Source organism: Microcaecilia unicolor, chromosome 2 (genome assembly GCF_901765095.1).
Source record: "Microcaecilia unicolor chromosome 2, aMicUni1.1, whole genome shotgun sequence".
In the NCBI taxonomy this organism is placed as follows: Eukaryota; Metazoa; Chordata; class Amphibia; order Gymnophiona; family Siphonopidae; genus Microcaecilia; species Microcaecilia unicolor.
The window spans coordinates 191,378,539-191,391,242 of NC_044032.1; the positions used below are offsets into that span (position 1 = coordinate 191,378,539).

The 12,704-nt window shown below is 42.2% G+C and overlaps 1 protein-coding gene across 1 annotated transcript in view; it reads left to right on the forward strand.

The window, feature by feature from the left end:
- ADAMTS19 (ADAM metallopeptidase with thrombospondin type 1 motif 19) overlaps positions 1–12,704 on the forward strand; it is a 269,857-nt gene that overhangs the window by 202,000 nt on the left and 55,153 nt on the right. Inside the window, exons 17-18 of the mRNA XM_030192330.1 lie at positions 3,916–4,069; positions 9,900–10,035. Of these exons, the coding sequence (XP_030048190.1) occupies positions 3,916–4,069; positions 9,900–10,035 (290 nt within the window). The remainder of the gene's footprint in view (positions 1–3,915; positions 4,070–9,899; positions 10,036–12,704) is intronic.

Below are 12,704 nucleotides of genomic sequence, written 5' to 3' on the forward strand. Positions count from 1 at the left end.
ATTTTAAAACAAATGGGATCAAACACCAGAATTGAAAAGTAAGGCTAAAATTTATAGGTATCATTTTAGCTGGAAAAGCCACTGGGTATCCTTCCAGGGCCATCATTTCTCTGAGCACAAAGTAGAAACCCCAAACTCTTCATTAATTTTACCTTATCAACATACATTTTCCGCCAGCCCCTATGTTTTGAAGTTGAGTACTTCTGGAGCTTAAACCACCTTTCAGTTTGGCTAACTTTAAAGTCCTTACTGAAGACAGACACAGCTCTTCTTTAGGGTATTCTACTTATCTCTATAAAACCTTGTGATCTTGTAACTACCCTTTTCTTCATCTCTCTTTTATGGATATATTTTCCCTCTTAGTTTCCATACATAGTACTGTGCTGTGTGACTTTATTTACAGGGAAGATTACAATGTTGCAATAAATTACCACAGTGAAATTTACAGCAGAAATCACTTACCTTATCCTATGATTAAATTTTAGTTTGCATTGCTGCAACCAGGAGCATCATTCATTTCTTGCTGCAGAAATTGCAGAAGTTGGACCTGTTATTTTTGAAAAGGCTGGGCAGGTGCCAACCCTTCCCCTCCTCCCCAACCCCTGGATCCTATCAGGGTTGGTGGGCAGGAGTAATTCCTAATCATCCCTGCTGCATGGGGTGCCCAGGTTTAAAATGGCACCAATTGACACCTAGCAGTATTCTCATGGTGCTGCCACTAGGGATCAAACTGCGAAATGCCCATTTTTTTTCGGAAAAAGCGGGTCGATATTCAAAGCTGTTTAACTGGCCAGAAATGGTTCCTGGCCAGTTAAGTTGCCTGTTTGGGGCTAACCACTAATTTTCAGTGGCACTTAACCGGTTACTACCACTGAAAATAATCGGTTAGTTCAGAACCGAAAACTGTCTATTTTGGGGGGCGGTCAAGGGCAAAGTCAGCACTTCGCCAGTTAAGTGTCAATATTCAGCACTTAACTGAACAAATAGGGCCGCATGCCGGTTAAGTGCTGAATACGGCACTTAACCAGCTATGCATTTGCCAACTCTGCCAACCCTGAAATTCAATGCCAGTTCCCGGACATAACCTGGCATTGAATTTCTAGGTTTAACGCTGGCGGTGGTCAGCAAAATGCTGGTCACCGCTGGTTGACTATCAGGCCCAGCATAGCTTAAAATGTTAAATTCAGGCTGTGTTATTTAATTTGCATAATAATGAGATGCAACTATTATTATGTAGCTTACCTTGCACAAAACAAAATGTGTTAGAGTCAAATAATGCAAGATTTTGCATGTATTGAATAGCAAAAATTATGCATTATTCCTTTAAACTAATGGAGATAAAGGGTGATGGATTTGATATACAGCCTTTCCGTGGTACAATCAAAGCGGTTTACATTTATTATTATATGCATGTTCTTTCTCCCTAGTAGACCCACAATGTAAGTTTTTATAGTTTAATAACTGCACTTTTAGGGTACTTATACAGTTTGTTCACTCTGAACAGTATTATATATACTATTGTTATATAAAAATAAAACAATTTGTTTTCTAATAGTGAAATGTATTTAGCTGTAATGTAATTCAGTGATTATATTGCATTAAAAAGAAAGCATTGAATAAAGCTGCAAATCATGTAATATAGGCCCTAATTTTAAAATCATTCCACATAAATGGAAGCATTTAAACTTTTGGAGAGGCCCAGGTGATTAAATGCCATTTCAGAACTGGAGCCATTCACTGTGACTGCAAAATTCTGACACATTAATTGTATCATTTGAACAACATTTTACAGTATTAGCTCAAACATTTTTAACATGCAAATATTGCTGGGTAGTAATGCTAAAATGTCAGTAACATCAACATAGCTTAAGATAATTAAATGTTGCTTAATAGAAATATGTAAGTATGATGACTAAAGTACATGAAATTTCTCATTAAAATTCAATGCAGTGGCTGAGAAAACAGCAGAAAAAAAAACCTCTTAAGAGGTTACCTTCTTTTGCCACACCCTGTATATATATAAAAAAAAATTGAAGATTTTAAATAAGCCATTTTTTAATTTAGACTTAATTATGGGTATTTTCCAAATCAAAGTTCATGGTGAGTTATAATTCAGGTGCTATTGTTCCACTTTCCCAGAGAGAGCTTAGAAACTATGTTGTACCTGAGGCAATGAAGGGTGAAGTCACTTGCCCATAGTCACAAGGAACATCAGTGAAAGCAAGCACGAATTGTGGTTGATCTAACTACTAGGCTGCTCTTCCACTTCACAGCTTGTCATGCATTTTTCATTGTTTCAGGATGTTATATTCAGGTATACATTTTGATTTCCCCATGGAACTAAGCACATCAGGTTCCTGGGAACAGGGCCGTGCCAAGGGTCTCTGGTGCCCCCCTGCAGACTATCAGTTGGTGCCCCCCCCCCCCGTCTCGCTTCTTCATTAGATGTTTCTCCATTGCTACCTGTCTTTCCTTTAGACTGAAAACTACAGGCCCAGCCAGACCTGACAAAAGGGTCTACCACACCCTTCAATGTCAAGCATATACTAGAAAACTGTAAATTAGCTTACACAGGAAAGCAGTTTAAAAAATAAACACAATTCCTGCTGTTTCTTAACACTGCTCTCCAGAGAAAGCACTGCCTTTATAAAGAGGCTTTTCAGTGGGACTTAGCCTATTAAAAACTATTAGCATAATTAGGAATGGCCAGCCCTTGTAACTGCAGAGACATAAGCTTTGATTATGCAAGTTCCTGTCTTTGTTACAGTGGGGGGGTCTCTTCATCTCATTTACACAGTCTGACCTCCCTGGCTCACTGGGAGCCCAGTCTCTTGGAGACTGCTATACATTGCAAAATAAGATAGCAGATGTAAATTCTCAAAGTGGACATATTCCAAACACTAAAATGAAAATAAAACGATTTTTTTCTACCTTTGTTGGCTGGTGACTTTCTTTTTCTGATCATGCTGGCCCAGTATCTGATTCTGTTGCTGGTATCTGTCCTCTTAACTCTGTTTCCAGGGCTTCCTTTCCACTGTATGTATCCCTCATTGATAAGTCTCTGACTCTAAAGTTTAGCAATTTCATTAAAGCAAAATGTATTTTCAAATATCACAAACTCTCCCTATCCAAGCAGAATGTTTTATATAAAAATAAACATACAAAAAAAGCAATCAGATTTTTACTTACCAGCTATTCTACACTATACGTCAGCTAAACTTCCTCAGCCAATTAAATGGATTTTAGCTGTAGCTATGATAATTATGTACACATCATTGCAGTCATGCCCTCCTCTCAGTGTACATGCTCAAAAAACAAAAACTTTGAACCACTTACAGATAACAATTACACTATTTATTTTTTATTTCTCCCCAGTCTCACTTGCACACCTGCCTCCAAACCTGTTCTCTTTAATTTGAATGTTGTTCCAGCTCACCCTGAATGAAAGTTGTTCACACACCAAAGCCATAAATAGCTGCTGTTTGTACTCTTTGAAGCAGCTTTAGCAGAGCAGCCTGTCTGTCTCAGCAGTGCTGGGCTACCTTTACTTCCTGATGTGGGAAGGGCAGGGGAGAGAGGAGAATCACAGCTTCAGGTAAAAGATTTTGCAAGTGAGTGGCGCCCTCTAGAGGTCGGCGTCCCCCTGCATTGCTTACTGTGTCAGCAGGACCCTGCCTGGGAATCAAATGTTTACCGACAATTGATGGCAGATTAATTTTAGTGTGGCTTCTATATACAAGTGACTGTATTAACATCTTTGAAGTCTTCTATAAAAGGCTGTGTGATATTTTGAGCTGCGCTTATAGATATTTTCAGTTTAAGGTGGTCTGTTCCATGACTTTCATTCATAATCCTGCCAAAGCTCTCCACTTCTACTTTCCATAGATTTAAATCTTCTTTTCATGTGCTTTTTAGGTGCTACTTTTTCATGACCAGAATTATGGTCTCCATTATGAATATACTATTCCACTTGACCTTATTCCAGAAAATCAAAGTTCTAAAGTGAATGAACCATTGTTCATGTGGACACATTCTGGGTGGGAAGATTGTGACTCCATATGCGGAGGAGGTAAGCAGTTTTTCATTTTTTCTAAGCAGTTTTTCATTTTTTCTAATCTGGACATTAATAACTATCACATTTTACAAAAGGTGTTAGACATAGGATAAGTTACAATAGAATTACCTATCATAGATGAAATTTTAAACTAATTTGAAATGGAGTTGAAGGATTTTTTTTGTTTTTTGTTTTTTTACAAATGCACTGGTGTTGTAATGTTGACGATTCAGTCGTTCATGTAGTTGATTTGTTTTGCAGCACCTTGTAAGTTTGCTCAGGGTTCCTTCATTTGTTACCCTGGAATATTGTAATGTTCATCTACCATTCACTATTTATCCCAGAACTAATGGACTCCTGATGCAGACAGTAGTACCGAAACACTGCCCGTGTTGAGTCCTTACTAACTTGATTATCTTAGATTGATCGTTGATATCCCAGTAAATGATGTTTCTTGTACCTGGTTTCCCTTCCCTTGTTTTTGGTCAACTCTGTTGTGTCTGCTTGCTTTCATGTAATGTGGGGTTCCAGTTCTTCTGCGGATTTAAGATTAAATCTTGGTTCTAAATTATATGTATCAACTGCATGAGAAGTAAGGAAAACATTCTCTAAATCTCAATTTTTTTCTGTGGTGGACTGCTTTATGTGTTGATCTCGGCCATGAGCTGAATTGTCATTTCCATGTCATCCATGCCAGACCAGTCCAGAACCTGTGGGTTGTGTCCTTCTACTAGCAGATGGAGAAAAGCAACCAAGTAATTCCTCATGATTCGCCCTATAAAGGCACCATGCAGGCATAGGAATTCAGTATTTTCTCTGTCTTCTAACAGATGTCACACTTAGCAGGTTCTGGGCAGTGTTGCCCTGTGTGAGCTCCTGCTCCAGTTGTCCGGTCATGTGGAGCAAATTTATTTTAAGACTAGGAAGAATCCTTTAAAAGGAAAAAAAAAAAAAGAAAGAAAATAATTGAATGGCTCTGAGTCCCTTTCCTATTTGATTCTACCCTCGCTCTTTTTCTCTAAAAGGGGTATTTGAGGTAGAGAGGTCTTGGAAGACATAAGCAGGTGTGGGACTGTCTTTTTATGTATGATGTACAGCGCTGCGTATGCCTTGTAGCGCTATAGAAGTGATAAGTAGTAGTCTGCAGCTGGCTCCTGATCCAGTTGGAAGGCTGGCTCTCAGTGGAGCGAGGGGTGATTAGTTTTTCAGTCATCAGAGTTGAAAGCAATATTCAGAGCCCCAAGTCCCTTCCTTCCTTCCTTCTTTCCTCTTCTCCACTGTTTGTCACAGCACCTTACCTCAGGAAACAGCAAATATATATGATTAATGTTTGTTCATACAATGCATGAGTACTTTCACATGCACTGGGGTTACTTGTTTTTTCAAGGTACTACTGATTTATTTTCTCCTCTATCCGAGGCTCCACAGTAGATGGTGGGGTAGGGTGAGGGGGCAGTTTTTCCTGTTCGGCTACTCTTCTGTCATGGCAAACCACTGAATTGGCTTCTGCATAACTTGGTGATTGTGTGCTATGGCAGTGGTTCTTTTACTCCGCCACCTTTTTGGAATGTGCTGTGGCAGCCAGGGTTTATTTCCCACTAGAAATAATCCTGTCAGGTGGCCAAGCCACCATGTTTTTTTGTCATTGAATTTTTCTTCAGTGACAGCATGGGTCAGCAGTCTGAGGACCAGCTGCACTAATGGTGTCATTTCTCACTGCCTTTGTTTCCTTGGTCCTGGTGCACCCGAGCATGTGGTTGGCGAATCTGGACGGAGATTTGAATGCTATTGCTTCTGGCCTGCTCAGGTTCACTGGATTAGATCTTGACACACTACAGCTGTCTTCCTTAGCTCTCCAGCAAGTGTTCTCCTGTGGTACATCTAGGGCAGGGAGGGAAGCATCAGCTGCCTTTGACTGCATGGCTGGAACCTAAAGTTTTTATTCAGTTCTAGAGTAGCCAGACTTTGCAAAATAAAGTCATCCTGAGAAGGGCACAGGACAGCAGCTCTACAATTCAGCAGATCGATAAAAGAAAAATATCAATTTATTATATGACAAAAATATACAGAATCAGCCCGACATTGGCCATGTTTCATCCAGCAGGGCTGCGTCAGGGGCTATATAATATTCCTTTACAGTTGAGGAAATATTAGTGTCGTTGTATAAAATGTCCAGAGCTTGTGGAAGCATATATCTTCAAAGGGTTGTTGAAAAAAACAGCATAACGGATAAGTCACAAAAGGTAGTGACGCGAGGTCTGTCCTACACTCACACGACTCTGAAATGCATTAAATGCATTAAATGCTCCTTAAATTTGGACGTCCCTAGACATGGACGTCTTTGACTTTCGGCGATTTTCAAAACCAAAGACGTCCACGTCAAAAATGTCCAAATGCAAACCATTTGGTTGTGGGAGGAGCCAGTATTTCTAGTGCACTGGTCCCCCTGACATGCCAGGACACCAACCGGGCACCCTAAGGGGCACTGCAATGGACTTTATAAAATGCTCCCAGGAACATAGCTCCCTTATCTTGTTTGCTGAGCCCCCCAAAACTCACTACCCACAATTGTACACCACTACCATAGCCCTTATGAGTGAAGGGGGGCACCTATATATGGGTACAGTGGGTTTGCAGTGGGTTTTGGAGAGCTGTCTATTTCCTCCACAAATGTAACAGGTGGGGGGGGGGGGGTATGGGCCTGGGTCCGCCTGTCTGAAGTGCACTGCAGTACCCACTAAAATTGCTTCTGGGACCTGCATGCGCTATCATGGACCTGAGTATGACATCTGAGGCTGGCATAGAGGCTGGCACGACATATTTTTAAAGATGTTTTTTGAGGGTGGGAGGGGATTAGTGACCACTGGGTGAGTAATGGGAGGTAATCCCCTATTCCCTCCGGTGGTCATCTGATCATTTCGGGCACCTTTTTGTGCCTTATTCGTAAAAAAAACAAGTCCGGGTGAAAACGTCTAAGTGTTCGTCATGGACGTCCTTGCTTTTTTGATTATGGGTCAAAGACGTCCAAGTGTTAGACACACCCAAGTCCCGCCTTCGCTACACATCTGACACGCACCCTTGAAATCTGGACGTCCTTGCGACGGACTGCAGTTGAAGCCATCCAAAATCGGGTTTCGATTATACCGATTTGGACATTTCTGTGAGAAGGATTTCCATCTTCCGATTTGTGTCGAAAGATGGACTTCCTCTTTTGAAAATGAGCCCGATAGTGTCATTTAGTAAAGTGGAAGACGATAGTTCATTCACAGATTAAGATTCTTTGGAAGCAGAACATGGGCATTTTTCAAAACGATAACAACAATCTCATTGTAGCAACATGTCTGGCATTTTCTCTTTTAGCAATCACAGCAAAACATTATTGAATCTTAAAATTGCCATTAACGTCCAAAGAAGGGGCAGTGATACGGCAAGTGCTTCTTGCCTTAATCTGCTCAGGAAAGAAGATGTTGCCATTTGCCTATATATTATTTTGTGGCCTTTGGCCGCTTCTTGAAAGTTCATGAAGAAGTAGAAGTCCCCGCGCAAACACATTTCAAAGAACCTACCACTTCCTCCGCCGGTTATGCAGTTCTCTGCTCTGCTCTCTTCCTCTCTGTTCATGCGCCAAGCACTGCCAACAAAGGAGACACTACCACTTCACTTCCTCCACCATTTATGCAGTTATTGAGTGCTCTCGTCAGTTGGACTCGCCACGCTAACAAAGGAAACACTGAGAGAGACTCCTCGTTCCTTGCCGACTATCTCCAAATCCTGCACCAATGGGATAGATTCAAGAGAGACCTGGCCAATCAGGGGTCCTCTCTTACACATGCACAACGTGTTGTGTGCATGCCTGTGTGCACGCTCGCTACTACTGCAGCCTAGGAGGAGTTGGAGTGAGCAACCAAGAGCCGATCAACTTGCGGTAAAAAGGTAGGCATCAGTTTTACTTCGGGTGCAGGGGTTATTACCGCTTCCGTGGGGTGGGGAAATAACCTGTATTTGCACCCATGGTAAAACTTTGAATTTTTTTCCATTCCTGCGGTTTTACTATGGTTTGCCGTGTTTACCCACTCCCGTGTCATTCTCTAAAGCACATGTATCTTTTTGCCCTGCCCTAGTTCCATCCAAAACATGCATAGACCATACTCCCTTGCCAGCTCCATATTTTCAAGTTTGGGGTGTGTTTATCTAAGCTTTCTAAAAGTAGGACTTAAACATGTATGCCAGAGCTTCCCAAATGAGATCATAAGACCTAAGTTTGAGGTCACAACCTAGGTGGACTCTCCGTAGGTATAATCATCATTCTGCACCTTGAGGGGTCATGCAGTTTTATTTGGCTGCAATCATGGAGTCATAGCTACAAAATATTGGGAAGCACTGGTATATGTAATATACATGTCTATTAATAAACTATCTTATATCTATTGAATACTGGGTTCCTTTCTATTTACAGACCTAACTACAGCCTGGTTTGTGCAGACCTGCCATGAGCAGATACAGGGTTGGGGTAATTAAGTATCTAGAGGGGCTATGCAGTTCCTTTCAGGCTATTAGAAGGGCCATGGCTTTCACTGCCCTGATAGAGAAGGCAGACCTAAGAAAAATAAAAAAATTTTGGTAGCAGAGGCATGTGTTGCTTGCCTCTGGGATTAGGTTCTGCCACCTTTCCCTCCCATTTTTTCCCTCTCCCGTTGATTAACATTGGGCACAGAATTGCAGATTCCTTTAAGATATTTTTCTTAAACTTTCACTTTGATTAACCTGGGCCACAGAGCTGTATTCAATTACAGTATTTTCCTTTCACTGTTAGTATTATCCCTAGCGAGCTCTGTAACTAAAATGCTCAAGGTCTTCCCTCAGTGATGCCTGCCAAGCTCAGCTTGCTTATCAGTTCGGCTACAGAGCACGGTGCAGTTCAACTGACATACTGAACTTTTAAAAGCAAATTTTTCTTTTGTTTTTTCTCCCTTGCTGAGGTGGTATAAGTTAAAACAGTCCTTACAAGTGTTTTCTTTTAATCTCTAGCTGTCTGTCTTCTGTTATTCTTTATTGCTCATAAATCTCCCTAACTCACAAACTTCCTTATATCTTCACCCTTTTAAACTCCAGACCCATCTCTCGGGGCTGGTCCAACTGTTTTATCAGCATATTCTCGACGGCCAGACTGATGCTAGTGGACCTCCCACTTAACGGCGATGAGATTTAAGTTTCTCTATCTCTACATTTTCAGTCTGCCCCCTTCGGCAGCAATTTCTGATACACTTGCAGCCTCCCCCAGCTGTTTCCCCAAGATTACCACCTTCAGCTGGGTTAACCTTTTTGTCAGTCAGTTCCCAATTACCGGAGACTGACCCCACCCTTTGTAGAGGCTCCAGACTTATTATACTCTGTGTGGGTTGCTGCGCTTTCCCCAGTAATAATAAAGGGACTAAGAAGCACCTGTCTAACCTCTACCAAGGTGATTTTTTTAGGGTCTAGACTGGGGTTGGGGTAATTAAGTATCTAGAGGGGCTATGCAGTTCCTTCCAGGCTATTAGAAGGGCCATGACTTTCGCTCCCAGATAGAGAAGGCAGACCTAAGAAAAATAAACACTATATGCCAATTTCTGCTCTCCTAACCCACATATAGTGCTTCTAAAATAAACACCTTATTACTGAAGGGATGGGTGAGTAGGACATTACTGAATTAAACATATTGTAAATTCTGTGGAATAGAATGAGACTAATTGTGAGGGCTGAGTCTGACCTGGATTAGTGAGGCTTGGACCCTCCGCAGTGAGATTGAGCATTAGAATGTAAATAAAGCTGCAAAATTCCATTTTCTCTATGCTTTCTTTAATAGGTGAAAGGAAGACACTAGTTTCTTGTACAAAGATCATGAATAAGAATGTCAGTATTGTGGATAATAAGAAGTGCAAAGACTTGATGAAACCTGAACCACAGATTCGAAAATGTAATGAACAGCCGTGTCAGATAAGGTGATAAATCAATTGATATAAAAATTAGATTGTTTTTGGTTTTTTAGGGGGCTTCATTGATTGATACATTTAGGATACACAAAGTAAGAGCGGAAATGCCAGGAAACAAAGCAATATTAGTTCCACCAACAAACTTTGTTCCATATAGGAAACAGGCCTGTTTCAGCTATACACCTGTAGGGATCAGTAGTATAAAATATGAAGTAATACAATACCTAAATACTGTATACGCTCAGCCAAGATAACATTTTTCCCCTAAAAAGGGGTGTGTGTATGGGTGGGGGGGATGTTAAATATAAGCCAAGGGTTTATATTCAAATATTCCTCCCCCATGTCTGTCCCTCTTCCCTGAGCGTTTTCCTCCCCGTGGAGACTGACATCTCTCCCTCTCCTACCTCCCTTCCTCCTGTGGTGACTGACATTTCTCTGTTCCTCCACACACACACAAGTGGTTACTGGTACATCTCTCTCTTTCCCCCACCTTCCTACCCAAGTGACTGGCAGTTCTCCTTACCGGTAAGCCTGGACGCTGATGCTGATGCAGAAGTAACTAAAAGCAGGGCTGGTCTGGGGGCTTGAGCATCTGTGCATGCTTTGAGGTCCGCTGGCTCCAGGAACTGGCAGGCCTTGAGCAGATGCCAGACTGGTCCTGCTTGCAGTTACTTCTGTGTCAGCGTTAGTGTCCAGGCTTACTGGTAAGGATAAATGTCAGTCGCTGAGGGAGGAGGAGGACAGATTGCGCCAACGTGACTGTAAGCTGAGATCTCAATCCCAATTTTTGTGTCAGCGTTAGCGTCCAGCCTTACTGGTAAGGAGGAATGCCAGTCGCTGGGAGGGGGGAGAAAGGGAGGACAGATTGTGCCAACGTGACTGTAAGCTGAGATCCCAATTTTTGGCCTTTTTTGGGGCCCCAGAAAAAGAACATAAGCGTTGCCATACTGGGTCAGACTGAAGGTCCATCAAGCCCAGTATCCTGTTTCCAACAGTTGCCAGTCCAGGTCACAAGTACCTTGCAAGATCCCAAAACAATAAAACAGATTTTATGCTGCTTATCCTAGAAATAAGCAGTAGATTTTCCAAAGTCTACTACTACTATAAATCACTTCTATAGCGCTACCAGTTGTACGCAGCACTTTACAGTTGAACATGAAGAAGACAGTCCCTGCTCAAAAGAGCTTACAATCTAAATCAGGACAAACAGACAGGACCAAAAAGGAGAAGGGAAGGACAGACAGAAGGACACATAAGGATAAGATAAAAGTCCCATCTTAATAACTTATGGACTTTTCTTGTAGGAAATTATCCAAACCTTTTTTAAACCCTACTAAGTTAACTGCTTTTACCATGTTCTCTGCCAACAAATTCCAGAGTTTAATTACACGTTGAGTGAAGAAATATTTTTCCGATTTATTTTATATTTACTGCTTAGTAGCTTCATTGCTTGCTCCCTAGTTCTAATATTTTTGGGAAGAGTAAACAAGCAATTCACATCTACCCATTCGTATTTTATATTTGAGTATGTATAGTACATAAATATACGAGCACAAGGCATCAACTTCAAAGTTGAAAATTTATAGCAGTTTCAGAAAGGCACTCAGCATCAGTAGCAAACAGGTCTCAACTTTCAGCAGGTGTGTTCACCATTTTAATTTAAGCAGTATGTGGTGTTTCAATTAGCACACATTCAGCCCTGCTATCTAAATATGTAACAGCGCTGAATATACCTATAATATGGTGACCATGTCAGCTTTATCCATTTAGTTAGGTCTATCATTTGGGGATTGGGACAGTAATTATTTTATTCACGTTGATTGAAAAGAGGGGAATTTGGGAAATACAAAGTTTCATTTTAGCCATATTGAGATTTAGGCAACAGTAGAACACAGTGGCGTTCCTAGGGGGGCTGACACCCGGGGCGGATCGCCGATGCGCCCCGCCCCCTGGGTGCAGCGCCCCCCCCCCCCAGCGAAAGGACCCCCCACGAAAGAATCCCTCCGGGTGCACACCGCTGGGGGGGTGTCGCGCGCTTGTCCTTCGTTCGTTTCATGCTCCCTGTTCCGGGGCAGAGGGAGCATGGAACGAACGAAGGACAGGCGCGTGCGGCACCCCCCCCCAGCGGCGTGCACCCGGGGCGGACCGCACCCATCGCCCCCCCCCCCCCCCCTAGGAACGCCACTGGTAGAACATCCAAGCACTTATGCTGGACAGGCAAGAAGAGACTTACAGCTAGACTCCTGGTGAGAGTTTGTTTTAAAATTATGAAAAATTCAGAATAGTTTTTGTAACCAAGTCACAAAGAGGTGCCCTAAATTACCAAATGACCACTGGAGGGATTAAGGCGTGACCTCTCCTTACTCCCCCCAGGGTTCAATGACCCCCTCCCCCATCCCCCAAAGATGTGAAAGAAACAGTACATATCAGCCTTTGACAGCTTTAGATGTTATGGACAGTCCTAATAGAGCAGCAAAATACGTTCCTGGAATAGTCTTGTCATCAGTGCAGTGCGCTGTAGAGAAGGGGACCCAGGCCCATATCCCACTCTAACTGGTGTAGTTGTGGTGGAAAGTGTGAACCCTCCAAAACCCACCAAAAACCTACTGTACCCACATATAGGTGACACCTGCAGCCATAAGGGATATTGTAGTGGTGCACAGTTGGGTACACTAGAT